We start from the raw sequence: 18,867 nt of genomic DNA, 5'->3' as shown, positions 1-18,867 counted from the left end.
AATAACACAACAAAATGGACCCCAAAACTTGTTCCCCACTTTCTTATGAGCGCGCCGATACCCCACATGTGGTCAGAAACCTCTGTTTGGATAAATGGGAGGGCTCGGAACAGAAGGAGCAATATTTGAATTTTGGAAAGCAAATTTGGCTGAAATAGATTGCAGGCACCATGTTGCATTTACAGGTCCGCTAAGGTACCTAAACAGAAGAAACCCCTCACAAGTGACACCATTTTGGAAACTAGACCCCTCAAGGCTTCTATCTAGGGGTATAGTGAGCATTTTAGATCCACAGGTACTTCACAGATTTTGTTAACGTTACGTTGTCATATTGAAAATTTTAATAAATTTTCTCAAAAATGTTGCTTTAGCATCAATTTTCTCACTTTTTCAAGAGGTAATTCCAAAAATTTGACCTCAAGGTTTGTTAACCACTTTTTTATGAGCGCGGTGATACCTCACATGTGGTCTGAAACCTTTGTTTGGACAAATGGGAGGGCTTGGAACGAAAGGAGCAATATTTGAATTTTGGAAAGGAAATTTGGCTGAAAAAGATTGCGGGCACCATGTCACATTTGGAGGTCCCCTAAGGTACCTAAACAGCAGAAACCCCGCACAAGTGACCCCATTTTGGAAACTAGGCCCCTCAAGGAATTTATCTAGATGTTTGGTGAGTACCCTGAACCCCCAGGTGCTTCACAGAATTTTATAACGTTGAGCCATGAAAATAAAAAAATAAAATGTTACCACAAAATTGTTATTTCAACCAGGTAGCTTTTTTTTTCACAAGGGTAACAGGAAAAAAATCACCATGAAATTTATTGTGCAATTTCACCTGAGTTTGGCGATACCTTATATGTGGTGGAAATCAACTGTTTGGGCGCATGACAGGGCTCGGAAGGGAAGGAGTGCCATTTGACTGGAAAATTGGCTGGAATCAATAGCGTACGCTATGTTGCATTAGGAGAGCCCCTGAGGTGCCTAAACAGTAGAGGTCCCCCACAAGTGTCCCCATTTTGGAAAATAGACCCCTGAAGGAATTTATCTAGATGTTTGGTGAGTACCCTGAACCCTCAGGTGCTTCACAGAAGTTTATAATGTTGAGCTGTGAAAATAAAATAATACATTTTTACCACAAAATTGTTACTTCAACCAGGTAGCTTTTTTTTCACAAGTGTAAAAGGAAAAAATTCAGCATAAAATTTATTGTGCAATTTCTCCTGAGTATGCTGATACCTTATGTGTGATGAAAATCAACTGTTTGTGTGCACAGCAGGGCTCGGGAGGGAAGGAGCGCCATTTGACTGCACAATTGGCTGGAATCATTGGCGAACGCTATGTTGCATTTGGAAAGCCCCTAAGGTGCCTAAACAGTGGCGGTCCCCCACAAGTGACTCCATTCTGGAAACAAGACACCTCAAGGCTTTTATCTAGGTGTATAGTGAGCAGTTTGAATCCAAGAGTACTTCACAGAATTTGATAAGCTTAGGTTGCCATATTGAAAATTTTCATTTTTTTCACAAAAATGTTGCTTTAGCATCATATTTGTTACTTTTTCAAGAGGCAACAACAAACCGTGGACCCCACAGCTTGTTATCCAATGTCGTATGAGCACAGGGATACCCCACATGTGGCCAAAAACCTCTGTTTGGATAAATGGGAGGGCTTGGAATGGAAGGAGCACTATTTGAATTCTGGAAAAGTTGAAATAAATTGCGGGCACCATGTCACATTAGCAGGGCCCCTTGGGTACCTATACAGCAGAAACCCCCCACAAGTGACCCCATTTTGGAAACTGGATTTTATTCAGGAGTATAGTAAGCATTTTGAATCCACAGGTACTTCACAAAAATGTTGCTGTAGCAACAAATTTCTCACTTTTAGGCTATGTGGCCATGATCCAGCGACACGGCGTCTAGTACAGAGTGTCAACCTTCCTGCAGAGATGTGAGTGTTGTCCACGGGAGAACGCAGCTGCCCATGCCCACGATTTGGGTTCAGGCTGCTGTGGAGCTCTATGCTACCTGCAGAGAACACTCTTGTCTCCGCAGCATAAATTGACATGCTGAGGCTCAGGAAGCTGCGCCACAGGTCGGTTTATGCTGCGGAGAAAAGAAGCCCAGTGGGCATGAGATTTCTAAAAATCCTTCCACTGTGCTTCTACTGCACAATGCAGCGCTATGGATGCAGGGAAAACACTCTGCGCCCAAAACGCTGCAAACCCTGATTGTGGGCACATAGCCTAAAATGCTACAATGGATGAATGGATAGATGTCAAACATATATAACGTCCCACCCCCCTGCATATTCTAAGCTGGCGCCCTTTAGTGCCTTTCATGTGGCACTAAAGGGTGCCTAGCCTTGCATTTAGCCCCCCAAAAAATTAATAATTAAAATAAACGACGTGGGGTCCCCCCTATTTTTGATAGCCAGCTAGGGTAAAGCAGACAGCTGTAGCCTGCAAACCACAGCTGACAGCTTCACCTTGGCTGGTGATCAATTTGGAGGGCTCCCCAGGCGTTTTTTTAAAAAAAAAACGTGGGGTCCCCCCCAAATTAGATCACCAGCCAAGGTGAAGCGGACAGCTGGGGTCTGGTATTCTCAGGGTGGGAAGAGCCATGGTTATTGGACTCTTCCCAGCCTAAAAATAGCAGGCCACAGCCGCCCCAGAAGTGGCGCATCCAATAGATGCGCCAATCCTGGCGCTTCGCTCCAGCTCATCCCGCGCCCTGGTGCGGTGGCAAACGGGGTAATATACGGGGTTGATACCAGCTGTAATGTCACCTGGCATCAAGCCCTGGGGTTAGTGATGTCACGGCATCTAAACAGATACCCGACATCACTAACCCAGTCAAGTAATAGAAAAAAATAAAGACAAAAAAAAAATTTATTTGAAAAAAAAACTCCCCGAAACATTCCTCTTTCACCAATTTATTGAAAATAAATAAATTTCGGTCGCTGTAATCCATTTTGGAGGTCCCTCGGCGACTCTGGACCTTCTAGAATATGGGGGGCACGTTCAGGGAACGTATCCCCCATTTTCTGGAAGCGCAAGCTCTCCATGAGCAGTGTGGGTGCAGTAATCTGAGAATACTGCACTCACACTGCCCCGGTCCAACTTAGGGCAGAGTGACCTGCAGTAACCTCATTCCAGAATATGAGGGGCACGCTCACAGAACGTACCCCCCATTTTCTGGAACAGCAGCCTCTCCATGTGAGGAGTGTGGCTGCAGATCACTGCACTCACCCTCCCCCGGTCCACAGTGCAGCAGCCTGTGCAGCAGCGACGTCAGCGTCCCTGCTTGCAGCATGCGCCGCCAGCTTTCAAGAAGGAGGCGGCGTGATCGCGGGGACGGAGCACCAGCAGCCAGGTAACGTAAAACCGGGACCTGGGGACAACTTTCTGCCGCATGTGACGTGTCACATGCAGCAGAAAGAGCAGGATGAATGCGGCCGCGCGCTGTGCGCCGCAATCTTGCATGCTCCGGAGGGGGGGGGAGGGGGAGCGCTCTAGAGAACCGGAGGGGGCTCCGGTAAACCAGAGGGCTCCGGTGGAATGGAGGAGGGGTCAGGGGTAGGACATTTCCCTCCGATCTGAAATGTTTCATCATTTCAGATCAGAGGGAAATGAATGCACTGGCAGCGGCAGCAGCAGTTTTCAGCGCGTGTCGGCGCCATCTTGCAAGCTCTGGAGAACCGGAGGGTGCTCCGGGGGACCAGAGATCTCCGGTGTACCGGAGGAGGGATCAGGGGGAGGACATTTCCCTCCGATCTGAAATGTTTGATCATTTCAGATCGGAGGGAAATGAATGCAGAGCCGGCGGCGGCGGCAGTTTTCGCCACCCGTCGGCGCCATTTTGGATGTCCGGTGGGGGTGGGGGTGGGTGGGGGTTGATTTCTCTGGTACCGGGGGCTTTGGGGGCACTAGGGGCTTATATTTCTTTATCATCTGACATGTTTGATCATGTCAGATGAGAAAGAAATCAGTATTATTTGCCATTTTTTTTTTTTTTTAATGTGACCGGCGGTATACGGTGTATACCGGCGATCACATTATCGGGGTCCAAAAAAAACACCCCGATTCATAATCTTGGGGGTCTCAGCTACCTCCGGTAGCTGAAACCCCGAGATTTTTCGTCACTGGGGGGCGCTACAAGCTTTTTCCGGCCTGACGTCTCAAGACGTCGGAACAGAATAAGTACCCTGTTTTTCCGACATCTTGAGACGTTAGGCCGTCGCTATGGGGTTAACTGAACTGAAGTTGTTTTGTAAACAGGAATGGTCAAATATACCTTCATCCAGGATCCAGGAACTCATTAAAAGCTACAGGAAGCGACTAGAGGCTGTTATTTTTGCAAAAGCAGGATCTACAAAATATTAATGTCACTTTTATGTTGAGGTGCCCATACTTTTGCACCGGTCAAATTTTGTTTAAATGCGGATTGCACATTTTCTGTTAGTACAATAAACCTCATTTCAATCCAGAAATATTACTGAGTCCATCAGTTATTAGATATATGAAATTGAAACAAATAGCTGTTGCAAAAACCCAAATTGTTATGAAGAATAAAGGTTAACATTAATAGGGGTGCCCAAACTTTTTCATATGACTGTATATACAGCATTTTTACTGTGCGATAGGATAGTAGTCAAACATAAACTATGCAAATGTGGTATCGCTCTAATCACACTGACATGAATAATAAAGCCATCTAATCACTTATACTGTACAGTGAACGGTGTAAAAAAAAAAAAAAAAAAATCAATAAAAGTGATTCTTGATTTGCTATCAATTTATTCATTCTTCCTCCTACAGATTGCAGTAAGGCGTGGCTCTCATTTATCCTGCACTCTATGCTGAGCCTTACATGTAAATCTCTGAAATATATGATTTAGTCTAAACCCCTGACAGGAAGTTGGCTATAATGAGGCAGAGATAGACTTTTTGGACAGTGTCTGCCTATGTTCCAGCAGTGTCCATCTTTTCAGTGGTGCATAAGCGCACGGTCAACCAGTTTTGGGCACTTCTGAAAAGAACACTTTTGATTAGAGGCCTGTCAGAGTCCAGAATAATTTTGCAGCCTCATTATAGAGAATGGATTCCTTGGGGGTGTCATCCGAATCTCGCTATTGAGAGATTTAAATGGAAACTGCAATGTAAGTGCTCAAAATAGAGCACAGGATAAATGTGATCCAAAATGTTATGTAAAATGTTCCCAATAAAAGCTTCAACTCAACAACAAAATAACAAGACCCAACTCAGGATTGTAATCTGTCAATGGAAGTATAGGGTGTTTTCATGATATTGGTAACACAAAGGCTCTGGAAAGGCGCTATGGCTCCCCCCAAAAAGAAATCCAGCAAAACCTACGCTCCCCAATCCAAATGCCTCCCTCCTTCTGATCCCCAGTGTGCCTAAGTCAAATTTAGCGGCCATGTTTGGCATTACTATAAGGAGAACCGCTTAACTTACAGGTTATGTGTCTCCAGAAGCATGAGCTTGGAACAATTAATGGGCACTACAATGTAGGAGCACTACAGTAGTAGATTTGTAATTTTCCCTCCGCAACTTCCAGTGCGTATTTGTTTCTGGGAAAACACCCATGGAGTCAAAATCATCACTAGACCTGTAGATAAATTCTCAAAGGGGTTTAATTTCCAAAATGGTGTCACTTGAGGTGGGATTCTGCTTTTCTAGCACTTAGGGCTTTGCATACGGAGATTGAAAATTATTCTAGAAAAATCTGTGCTCCAAAGAGTCGAATAGTGCTCCTTCCCTCCAGTCTCACCGAGTGGCTAAGAGGTATTGTCACGTTTAGCAGAAATTGTGTGACAAATTTTGGTGCCACTATTACCCATTTTCATAACAAAATTTTGTAGTAAAAATGTAATTATTTTTTTCTTCACTGCTCAATGGTATAAATTCTCTGACACATCTGTGGCGTCAAAATGATCACTGCACCCCTAGATAAATTGATTGTGAGGTTTAGTTCGTAAAATCAGGTCACTTGTGGGGGGGTCTTGCTGTTCTGGCACCTTAGGGTCTCTGCCAATGTGACATGGAACCGCAAACAATAACAGTAATAACTGTGCTATAATAGAACATGAGTAAGACGGGCTTTCGAAACGCGTAGTTTTGAGACACTTGATATGCTAAAGATGTATGTCTCCTGATTTTAAATATATAAAGTAAGAATTTAATACACTTCGGAGGACCGTGCTGGATTTTTCCTTTTTTTGGATTTGTGCTATAATATGGCACGCCTTCCCTTCTGAGCTTTGCACTGTGCCGGAAACACTCGCACGAGCATCGCTGTGCTCCGGTACGCTCGGGAGCTCAGTCTAGTGCAAGCCTCTTGCAGTGTTTGAATAGCTTGCACTGGGGGTAACAACAGCATGATTAGATGTAGTGTGCACCCAAAATAAATAAATAGAAAAACTCAACCCTTAAAATGATCTGTCTATGGCTGGCTGCATGTGGGCGGAGATTCAAACTGCCCAATCAGTGACTTCCATTAGGGTTCGGGTTCCATACTGATCTTAATTTAAAGATTGGTTAAATCCATCAAACCAAACGTCCATGGGTCCGCTCAACTCTACTCAGGAGAAATTGCACAACAAACTGGGAGGTCCATGTTTTCCTATTAGCCCTTTAATTTGCTCACTGCACCCCTAAAACATTCATTAAAAGGTATAGTTTGTAAAATGGCATGACTTATGGAGAGCTCTGTTCTGGCACCTCAGGGGTTCTGCCGTTGTTACATGGCACCCCCAAACTATTTCAACAAAATCTGAACTCAATGTAGCGCTCCTTCCCTTCTGAGCCCTGCTGGGAGCCCAAACAGTAGTTTTCCTCCGCATATGGAGTATCGGTGTACTCAGGAGAAATTGCACAACAGATTGCATGGTCCACTTTCTCTAGTAACCCTTGCATAAATGAAAAATTGGGGGCTAAAGGTGCCTTTTTGTAGGAAAATCCATTTTTTTTTAATTTTCACTGTTCAACATTTATAAAATTCTGTGAAGCACCATTGGGTTCAAGGTACTCACCATACCTCTAAATAAATTCCTTTAGAGGTGTAATTTCCAAAATGGAGACACTTGTGGGGGTTTCCACTGTAATGTGACATGGTGTCAGTTATCTATTCCTGCCAAATTTGCACTCCAAAAGTCAAATGGTGCTCCTTCTTCTCTGAGTCTTGTGCCCCAAACAGTAGTTTTCCACCACATATGGGGTATCGGCATACTCAGGAGTAATTGCACTACAAATTGTATGGTACATTTTCTCCTGTTACTCTTGTGAAAACTAAATAATTTGAGGCTAAAGCAGTATTTTTCGTTGGAAAGAGTAACATTTTTTTCCTTCCACATTGCTTCAATTCCTGTGAAGCACGTGAAGGGTTAATAAACTTCTTAGATGTGGTTTTGAGGGGGTGCAGGTTTTAAAATTGTGTCACTTTGGGGTATTTTCTAAACACATTGCCTTCTTAAGGTTACTTCAAATGTGATGTGGTCCCTAAAAAAATGGGTTCTGTAAATTTTGTTGGAAAAAGGAGAAACTGTTGTTAAACTTTGAACATTTAAAACTTAACAAAAAAAAATGTTTCAAGAATGGTGCTGATGTAAAGTAGATATGTGGGAAATGTTATACATTAATGATTTTGTGTGATATAACTGTCCTGATGAACCCCTTACCAACCGCCAATACGCCTTTCAACGTCCATGGTTCAGGGTCCTTATTCCTCAGCGCCACTTTTTAACATGTAAAGCGGTACAATCTAGCAGGTGTCAGCTATAGATGACACCTGACGCCCGCGGGCATCGGCCCCAAATGGTTTTCGAACCGATCTGAGCCAATTAACCCCTTAAGTACCATGTCATCTTGGTGGTTAAGCGGAGGTTAAACGTCCCCTATGACAGGATCGGACTCCTGTGATTATAGTCGTGATATGGCTCCTACTGCTCCCAAGTCTAAATGCCCCCTTCTTACGGAGCTTCCTGTGCCTAAACCACAAAGCAGAAGCTGGACACAATGTATGCAGGCGCTACAATATATGGCGGTATAATGTACGGGCACTAAATTGGCATATTTGTAATTCTCCAGAAAAAAAGCATGGTGTGGATACTACGAAACAGTCAATGCAGAAATAAATTGAAAAGGTGCAATTTGTAGAATGGGGTCACTTTTGGGGGTTTCTTGCTATTCTGACCCCTTAGGGGTTCTGCAAATGTTGACCACAAACTATTCTAGCAAATCTGAGCTCCAAAAAGTTGCTCTGCTCCCTGCTCAGCTTTGCTGTGAGGTTAAACAGTAGTTTCTGATGACATATAGGGAATCACCGCATTCAGGAGAAATCGCGCAATAAATTGTGGGGTCCATTATCATCTTTGAGCCCTTATGTAACTGACAAATTTGCAGCTAATTAACCTTTGTCCGGCTGAATAGGTACAATTGTAACTATTCCGTTTTAAAATTGCAATACATTTTTTTTCCAAAAGCCGTAGAGGGCTGAAATTTCGTGACATCTCTGCAGTTTTGGTCCAGAATATATTGTCCAAATTTCAATAAAATATCTCCACCCCCTTCCAAGATAAGGGGTCGCTGTTAACGTTGTAAAATTATGCAGCCTGACGGTTAAAAAAAATTTCATTTTTACAACTAAAATATTATAGTTTCACATCCCAATGTTATAAAATGCTGTGAGGCACCTGTGTATTCAAAATATTCACTACACTACTAGATGAATTCCTTTCGCAATGACGTTTCCAATATGGGGTCACTTGTGGGGTTTCTGCTGATCTGGCACCTTAGGGGCTCGGCTAATGGAGGCGACAATCTAATCAAACAGAATCTGTGTTCTAAATACCAAGTCGTGCCCCTTCCCATCTGATCCCTGCTGTCTACTCAAACAGTAGTGTACAACCAGACAATTGGGTACTGTCACATTTGGTAAAAATTGCATAACAAATTGTCCTGTGTTTTTTCCTGTTACCCTTTGTGTGAATTAAAATTTTGAGGATAAAGTTAAATGTTAGCAGAAAAGCTCTATGATTTTAGTTTTCCTGGCCCAATGTATTAAAATTCTGTGTAATTTGTGGGTTAAAATACTCACCACACGAATAGATTAATTCATTATAGGGTTTAGTTTGCCAAATGGGGTCACATGTGAGTGTTTCTACATTTTTGGCACCTCAGGGGCTATGCAAACACAAAATGTGCAAATTTGCGTTCCAAAAGTCAAATAGCGCTATTCGCTTTCCGAGCCCTGCCATGTGCCCAAAAAATAGTTTTCACCATGTATGGGGTATCACTGTGTTCGGGATAAATGGCGTAACAAACTATAGGGTCAGTTTTCTCCAATATCCATTGTCAAGATTACAAATGTTGGGCTAAAATAACTTTATTGAGGGAAGAAAAAAAAGTAAATTATTTTCATATTCACATTTTAAAAAGTTCTGTGAAGCACCTATGGTTTCAAAATGCTCAACACACCCCTAAATAAATTACTTGATGGGTCTAGTTTTCAAAATGGGGTCACTTGTGGGGGTTTCTGCTGTTTAGGTACCTGACGAATCCTGCAAATGCAACATGGTGGCCACAATCTATTTCAGCCAAATCTGCTTTCCAAAATTCAAATATTTCTCCTTCTGTTCCAAGCCAATCCATTTGTCCAACCAAAACTTTTTGACTACGTGGGGTATCCCCATGCTCGTAAGAAAGTGGGTAACAAACTGCAGGGTCCACTTGGTGGTATCGTTTGCAAAAGTGAGAAATTTGGTGCTAAAGGAAAATTTTTTTGGAAAATAATGAACATTTTTAATATGACAACCTAGTGTAATCAAATTCTGTGAAATTCCTGTGGGTTCAAAATGCTCACTGTACCCTTGAATAAAAATCAGTGAGTCTAATGCTTTTTTTGCCGTTTAGGTATCTTACAGGCCCTACAAACACCACAAGGTGCTCGCAACCTATTTCAGCCAAATTTGTATTCCAAAATTCAAATGGTGCGCCTTCCGTTCCGAGCAAACCTGTTTGTCCAAACAGTTTTTTTACCATATGTGGAGTATCGGTATGCTCAGAAGAAACCGGGTAACATTTTTAAGTACATTTTGTCATTCAATTTCTTGTAAAAGTGAATAAATTGGGACTAAAACATATTCAGGTAAAATGTAAATTTTTGTTTTTCATTCCACTTTGCACTCATTCCTGTGAAGCACATGAAGGGTTAATAAATTTCTTGCGTGTGGTTTTGAGAATTTAAGGGGTGCGGTTTTTAGAATAGTGTACCTTTTGGGTATTTTTTTCACCTAGATCTCTCACAGCGATTTCAAATCATTGTCATATGGTCCCTAAAAATATGGTTTTGTAAATTTTGTTTGAAAAATGAGACATTGCTGATAGGACTGAAGGTTTAACAAAAAATAAATGTTTAAAAAAAAATGGTGCTGATATAAAGTAGACATGTGGGAAATGTTATTTATTAACTATTTTGTGTGACATAACTCTTTGGTTTAAGGGCATAAAAAAAATTCAAAGTTTGAAATTTTTTTTTTTTAATTGCTAAATTTCACTTTTTTTTTCAGAAACAATATCGTCCTAAATTTTCCCCTATCATGAAGCAATATGTCAAAAAAAAAAAAAACTCAGAATCACTGCAATCCATTGAAGCGTTCTAGAGTTATAACCCCAATGGCACACTGGTCAAAAGGGGAAAAAAATTGGGCCGGGCCTGAAAGTGAAACCAGGCACATGCACTATGAACAACGCTTGCCAAAAATTAGGAGGGACTCGTGATAAATAGGTCTCATGGATGAGCGTGTTTTTGTGCTCCCATAGAAGTCAGTTTCAAACAGGCCCACGGCCTCAGCATGCACCAACCACAGCACGCCCATTTCCCCGTCCCTTGCCCACCTTGCGCATAATAAAGTAGGCAAATGGTGTATGCCTGCAAACTTTATATTTTATAGATGTAGCACTGACAAGGGACTTTTAGTTTGAGAGTGCAGAAGCAAGGACTGTAAGACTATAAGCCCTGCCTACAGGATTGTAAGCCAAATTTATCCTTCCAGCAACTATCCCTACAGTAAATGCAGCAAACAGTGATAATAGTAAGGAATAGAATACATGTAGCCTTGACAAAGGATTTTTGGTTTTAGGTTTCAGTAGCAAGTACTGTAAAGGTACCGTCACACTAAGCGAAGCTCCAGCGATCCCACCAGCAATCTGACCTGGCAGGGATTGCTGGAGCGTCGCTACTTGGTCGCTGGTGAGCTGTCACACAGGCAGATCTCCACAGCGATCAGAGATCAGTCACCAGCAACCCGTGTAACGACACTGTGCTTCGTAACCATGGTACACATCGGGTTACTAAGCAAAGCTCTTTGCTTATAGTTACCCGATGTGTACCTTGGCTATGTGTGCAGGGAGCTGGCTTCTAGAAGCTGCGGACGCTGGTAACCAAGGTAAATATCGGGTAACCAAGCAAAGCCTTTGCTTGGTTACCCGATGTGTACCTTGGTTACCAGCGTCCGCAGAAGCCGGCTCCCTGCACATTCAGATCGTTGCTCTCTCGCTGTCAAATACAGCCATGTGTGCTTCACAGCAGGAGAGCAACGACCGGCGACTTCACAGCATGGGCCAGGTCGTTGCTGGATGTCACACACAGAGACATCGCTAGCAAGATCGCTGTTGCGTCACGAAAAACGTGACTCAGCAGCGATGTCGCTTAGTGAGACGTGGCCTTAAGGCTCTAATCCCTGCTTATACAACTTTAATCTTAGTTGAGCAAGTACCTAACTACTCATACTCACTATACTCATAACGAGTACTATTCTCACGTATTCGTTCCAAATAGCATGTGTAATACAAGTCAATGGGGAAAAACTCGCAATGTAACAAATAATCCAAATTCTGCACTATTCAATACTCGCACAAATAGTACGGGTTATTGTTAAGTTTTTCCCCATTGACTTTCATTGCACACGCTATTTGAAACGCCTTCCTAACAATTCATACTCGCTATACTCCTAACAAGTACTGTCTACTACTCGTGTACTCATTCCAAAGAGTGTGGAATGCAAGTCAATGGGGAAAACAGCACTTTGTCCGTTGTTAAAGGGAAGGTGTCGCTTTTATTTTTGTATAGTGATTATGAAATCAAGTATCTTTAATACAAAATTAAACTCACTGTTCAGTTTGACTGGAGTATCTGTCCATAGAACCACAATAAGCCATATATTTGATTGAGTTGGCCTTTATGGAAGAGTGGCCAGAAAAAAAAAAAGCCTTTACTTCCTGCCAAAAGTTTTTTGCCAAAGACACATGTAGGAGACTGCCCAAATGTATGGATGAAGGTGCTGTGGTTAGATGAGACCAAAATTGTACTTTTTGGCCAACAAAGTAAACTGACTGTTTGGAAACCAATACCGCTCTTCGCCCCAAGAACACCATCCCCACAGTGAAACATTGTGGAGGGAGCATTGTGCTGTCGGGATGTTTTCCAGCAGCAGGAACATGGAAAATGTCTGTCCAGTGGTAAGATGGATGGTGCTAAATACTGATGTTTAGATGTTCTTCAGCAAAACCTGTTTCAGCCTGTCAGTGATTTGAGACCAGGACGGAGGTCCACCTGCCAACAAGACAGACAGTGACCCAAAGCTACTGCTAAAGCAACTCTCAAGTGGTGTAAGGTGAAAAGTGTAAATGTATTGGAGTGGAGTGGACTAGTCAAGGCCCAGACCTTAATCCAATAGATAATCTATCTCCAGACTTGAAGATTGCTGTTCACCAGATTATAATCTAAAGGCCACGTCACACTAAGCAACATTGCTAGCAACATCACTGCTGAGGCACGACTTGCTAGCGATGTTGCGGTGTGTGACATCCAGCAACAACCTGGCCCCTGCTGTGAGGTCGCTGGTTGTTGCTGAATGTCCTGGACCATTTTTTAGTTGTTGCTCTCCCGCTGTGAAGCACACATCGCTGTGTGTGACAGCGAGAGAGCAACAACTGGATGTGCAGTCAGGATGCTGGTAACCAATGTAAATATCGGGTAACCAAGAAGCCCTTCCTTGGTTACTCGATATTTACCTTAGTTACCAGCATCCGCCACTCTCATGCTGTCAGTGCCAGCTCCCTGCACACATAGCCAGACTACACATCGGGTAGTTAACCCGATGTGTACTCTGGCTAGGAGTACAGGGAGCCAGCACTAAGCGGTGTGTGCTGGTAACCAAGGTAAATATCGGGTTGGTTAAGCGATATTTACCTTAGTTACCAAGCGCAGCATCGCTGCTGGCTGGGGGCTGGTCACTGGTTGCTAGTGAGATCTGCCTGTGTGACAGCTCACCAGCAACCCGTGTAGCGACGCTCCAGCGATCCCTGCCAGGTCAAGTTGCTGGTGGGATTGCTGGAGCGTCGCTTAGTGTGACGGTACCTTAATTTGAAGGAGTTGGTGCAATTTTGCCTTGAGGAATGTGCAAAAAATCAAAATTGCAAGATGTGGAACGCAGAGACACTTCTCCAAAGAGACTTTTAGCTGTAATTGCTGCAAAAGGAGGCTTTACGTCTTACTTCTGGGGGGTAAATAGTTATGTATACTGAGGTTTTCAGTTATTTTGTCCTAGTTTGCTTCACAATTTAAAAAATAAAATACAATATAAAAAACATTGACATTTTGAAATTCTAGGTGATTAGGTAGCAATACACAAGGAGTGCCAAGGGTGGGGGGGTGAATATTTTCACAAGGCACTTTTATAGTGCAATATATTCCTATCAATTCAATCAACATTCTCTTTCTTGCTGAATAACTCATTACTAAAATTACCAAACTTTACCCACAAGTTAAAACAAACAAACCACAGCATTGTGAAACATGGGTAAAGATCGGGCCCTAAGGCATTCAATACTACTGTGATACAGGTAACCCGGTAGCTATTCCACGACTCAGGGCCAGAAAACGAACTTTATTTGACCTGCTGGCACCAAGTACAAGAATGAATAGGGGATTACAGTGTCAGAATTACCCACATTTGACTTAAAGGGAATCTGTCACCGGGTTTTTCCCACCTAATCTAAGGGCAGAGATCCTGATTCCAGCAGTGTGTCACTTATTGGGCTGTTTAGTGTAGCTTTGAAGAAAAAAAAACAAAAAAAAAAAAAAACAGCAGTAGATTAGAGGACTACTTTGTGTGCTGCAGGTAGTCCAGCATATTCATAAGCTCTGTATACCTGCCAGATCTGCAGCAGAGAAAACATTGATTTTATCAAAAATGACAGTAAACAGCTCAGTAAGTGACATGGCTGGAATTGGGATCTCTGCCCCTACATTTTGCTGCTCTCAGATGAGGGAGCAAAAACCTGGTGACAGACTCCCTTTAAAAGGAGTTGTCCACTGATGGCCGATTAGACATTGATGACCCGAGTTTCCCCACTGATCAGCTATCCTTTCTGCCAGTGGCAGCCTAAAATGCTCAGTAAGAGCTGATCCGTCCTCACAAATGCAGTATGCGGCCGCTATCAACCTCCCATTGATCTGAATGGGAGGCGTATGTGCAGTACCCAGCCGCCATCAGCTGCCGGAGCATTTCTGGCTGCCTGCTTCCACTGCAGAGACCAAGAACAGCCGATCAGCGAAGATGCGGTGTGTCGGAATCCAGCCAGACATTGGTGCCCAATCATAAGGATAGGCCATCAATGTAAAAGTAGTGGACAACCCCTTTAAAAATGTGAAGCCTTCACCTGACTTTTGGTAGAGTGTAAAAAGGCACCACAAGGTTGTTAATGGTGGAGTTTTATTAGTTAAAATTTGCAGTCAAATCCACAAGTGTTACTTAAATTTGTCAAAAGGAAAAAAAAAAGGCATTTTATTAAACACAGCTCAGTCAATGTTAAAGGGCGGCTTTTATACTTGGCACGTCCCAAGCAAATCGGTGGAAAACAGTGGCCTTGCGTCTGATGCTTTCACCAAGAATTCGTTTTTGTAGCCCTTCCATTATACTTGTTGTCTCGACACGACAACCCTCTGAAAGTGGCAAACCTCAAGCCCGCACATATAAGTATGACCTCAGATGGGCGCTCATACGCATTTTGGCAGCAGCAATTCATTCATGTAACTTCAGGAACATTGCACGGACAAGATGTGGGGTGCAGAACCTTTTCACTTAATGCACCCTAAGTGCTGAGGTGGTAAACAATCTTTAAATAAACATAAATTAAGAAAATATAAGACAAGCTTGTTTGTTTGGGGATTTTTTGCACAGGCGATTGTCACCACAGTCATGTAAAAATAACTGAACTTCAAAAAATGACGCGGCTCAGCATTCCCGCCAAGCCATGATTTGTAGTCACCAATAACCAGCACGGATACACATACCTTACCCATGAATACATGCACATTAGCTCATCCAAGGTCACGATATAAGGCACTCCAAATATGTTTTTTGGTCTCCCATCCCCCAACTATCAGACCATTTCACCACTGTTCGCAGGAGTGCCTTTATTGCCATAAAAAATGAAGTTCATTTTACACAATGTCACGGATGAAGTCTGGTGACTAAACACATGGAGTCAGATAACAGCAGATTAAGGCCAAATGATTCTGCATGATTGGTTGTAAATTATAACATTCCCAATAATACAAAAAGTTATACAGATCAATATTTTTTTCTTCTCTTTCAACATTATACAAAGCTGGATATTTATCAAGTGGCCAGGAATAAGTTCAATGTGTTTACACTGTGCACCAAATTAGGGCCGTTCCACACATCCGGATTGCCAGATCCGACGCACTCCAGTACAGTGATACAGTACACTGGCAGCACGACTAGCTCCAGTCACATGCTGTCATGTGACCCGGACATTGCCGTTCTGCCAATGTACTGTATCACACTACTGGAGTGCATTGGATCTGACAATCCGGATGTGTGAATGGCCCTTAATACATAGGAGGAACCTTCTGTTTGGGGCATAACTGAGCTACTTGCAAAGCGGTACAGTACCGTCTTTCAGTACAGAGCCTAGTGTTCAATTCCAACTGTAAGCTTTAACACAGGTAAATAATGGACATGGCGGCTTATCCTTCCTAAATACCGTTTACATGGGAAGGGGAGATTTTAAGCGCTAGGAATAGATCTAAAACTGGGTAGTTCTTGTAAGATTTACTCAAGACCATTCAAACCAACCTTGTGCAGTCTAGGGCAAAGAATGAAGCTGCAGCAAGCACTCAAATGTGTCGGATGGCATGCCACGGAGACACGAAGAAATACCACTGAACGGGTCGTCACCTTATCGCTTACAAAAGGAAAATACTTCAACACAAATCCCAATGACTAAGTTGCTCATTACATGTAGTTTGGGGGCATAACGTCTGTCTGGATAGAAAGAAAAGTCACAAAAGGAAAACAGGGAGAATATACCTTCCGTTAACAGAATAAATACACTATTGACCAAAAATGTACAGGGGGAGGGGGTTATAGAAAGTTTGGGGTTTTCTTTTAGGGGTTAGTGTGGCTTATACAGTTACAATTGCCTAACAAGGGTACGACAAGCATGAAATAAGAGCATATATATGCTTTAATTGACCATCTTTGAAGCCTATGAATAGGAATTTGGAAAAGTTGATATTGGCATGACAGGGCGCTAAGATACAGAGTCAGTTGGATGGATTCATTGTGTGACTGTCGTAGCGCCGCTGTACACAATCAACCAAAATTTCTGAAAAGGAAAGATCTGCACAGTGTATGAAAACACAATGGAAGCCTACACAACCGATGGAGGTCCTCTGAAGGACGAGGCAAATTTACATGGCAATACTGTTTAAGCAATACATAGGAAAGGGGGAGGGGAAAGGAGGAAAAAAAAAAAGTAATGTTTTCTTTCCCTTTGCAAATACAAGTAAGGTCACTTCGCATTTAATGGACTGATGTTCACCTAGGATGATCTTCCCATATACTACACAATTTCAGATGTTCTGTAAGTGTAATAACGTTCATAGAAAGCCAATATGCATCTACTGTAATATTCACAACTTCTTTATGGCAATCGCTGAATTCATTTGTTTTGGACAGTGAAGAAGGGAAGATGGTTCCTTTCAGACAGTATGTTGAGGATAAAGTGGCTTTCAAGCAGCATGGTGGATTTTTTTTTTGTTTTTTTTTTTACAATTTTGTAGGTTTAGATCATTCTGTTGCGTTTATTGGTTGGCGAGTCTGTAATGACGTTGGTGCACTGGGCTGAGGTACGCTTTCTAGTGCCTCCATTGTCCAAGTGGAGTGCCATTTCCTCCGATATGAAAGTATTCAGATCGACATCGAGAAGTCCATTTCTCCTACGGCTGGTGTTCGAACTTCCACTGACGTGGGTGGGGGAGCCCGGAGTACTTGAGCGAACACTTATACTAGCCATTGCACCACTCAGACCTGCAATTAAGAAAACAATTGTAACATAGCAATATCACTTTGCCTATACAGAGCATCATTTATACACCTCACCTGGACAAGACTTAAGGTCCAGTCACACTAAACAACTTACCAGCGATCCCAACAACGATAGGGATCGCTGGTAAGTTGCTAGGAGGTTGCTGGTGAGATGTCACACTGCGACACTCCAGCGATCTCACCAGCAACCTGACCTGGCAGGGATCGCTGGAGCGTCGCTACACGAGTTGCTGGTGAGCTGTCACCAGCAACCAGTGACCAGCTCCCAGCACCGCGTGGAAGATGCTGCGCTTGGTAACTAAGGTAAATATCGGGTAACCAACCCGATGTTCACCTTGGTTACCAGCGCACGCAGCTACACGTGCAGGGAGCAGCGCACACTGAGCGCTGGTTCCCTGCTCTCCTAGTTACAGCACACATCGGGTTAATTACCCAATGTGTGCTGCAGCTACATGTGCACAGAGCAGGGAGCAGCGCACAATGCTTAGCGCTGGCTCCCTGCTCTCCTAGTTACAGCACACATCGGGTTAATTACCCGATGTGTACTGCAGCTACATGTGCACAGAGCAGGAGCCGGCACTGACAGTGAGAGCGGCGGAGGCTGGTAACAAAGGTAAATATCGGGTAACCAAGGTAAGAGCTTCTTGGTTACCCGATGTTTACTGTGGTTACCAGCCTCCGCAGAAGCAGACTCCTGCTCACTGCACATTTAGTTGTTGCTCTGTCGCTGTCACACACAGCGATCTGTGCTTCACAGCGGGACAGCAACAACTAAAAAATGGCCCAGGACATTCAGCAACAACCAGCGACCTCACAGCAGGGGCCAGGTTGTTGCTGGATGTCACACACAGCCACATCACTAGCAACATCGCTGCTACGTCACAAAAGTTGTTCGTTAGCAGCGATGTTGCTTAGTGTGACGGGGCCTTTATAATAGAGGTAGCATTAGCATTCGTTAGTACGGTGCAGGTCAGTTACTGGTCTTGTGAATCTATTAAACTTAACTTTAAAAACGGCACTTCACACAGAATGACTGTTCAAACCAGGCCCAGAAATCGTGTATCATGGCGGGGACAATCCTTTAAAACCACCTGCTTATTTTCCCCCTACTTTGACAGTTCTGTCTTCATAGAGCCAGAGAAGGGCAGATAGAGGGAACACCGGCAGGTGGGAAGTTGCATTTAAAGGACTGGCCCCGCCATGAAACAATGAGCGCCTGGACTTTGTCAGCACAGAATGACTTATCAGAGACACTTTTGTACATGATAGATGGGCACTTTAAGGGTAAGTGCCCACGAAAAGTATTTTCTTGACCTCCGGGGCCGCGAATCTCCTCCACAAGAGATGGCAGGAGCCTACAGCTGCTCATACCCATGGTCAGGGTTGCATGCACTGCAGTCTCTCGCTGTTGTGTTCTCCCTACGGAGGACA

General features: G+C 43.3%; 1 protein-coding gene across 1 annotated transcript in view; it reads right to left on the bottom strand.

The window, feature by feature from the left end:
• Window positions 1-14,776: 14,776 nt before the first annotated feature.
• HAPSTR1 (HUWE1 associated protein modifying stress responses) overlaps window positions 14,777-18,867 on the bottom strand; it is a 30,758-nt gene continuing 26,667 nt past the window's right edge. The window contains exon 4 of the mRNA XM_075317908.1: window positions 14,777-17,418. Coding sequence (XP_075174023.1) covers window positions 17,174-17,418 — 245 coding nt within the window. The 3' untranslated portion in view covers window positions 14,777-17,173. The remainder of the gene's footprint in view (window positions 17,419-18,867) is intronic.

The sequence above is a fragment of the Anomaloglossus baeobatrachus genome, chromosome 7, assembly GCF_048569485.1.
Source record: "Anomaloglossus baeobatrachus isolate aAnoBae1 chromosome 7, aAnoBae1.hap1, whole genome shotgun sequence".
Taxonomy (NCBI): Eukaryota; Metazoa; Chordata; class Amphibia; order Anura; family Aromobatidae; genus Anomaloglossus; species Anomaloglossus baeobatrachus.
Note: the sequence above shows the minus strand (reverse complement) of the source record. Positions and strands in the feature narration are given on the sequence as shown.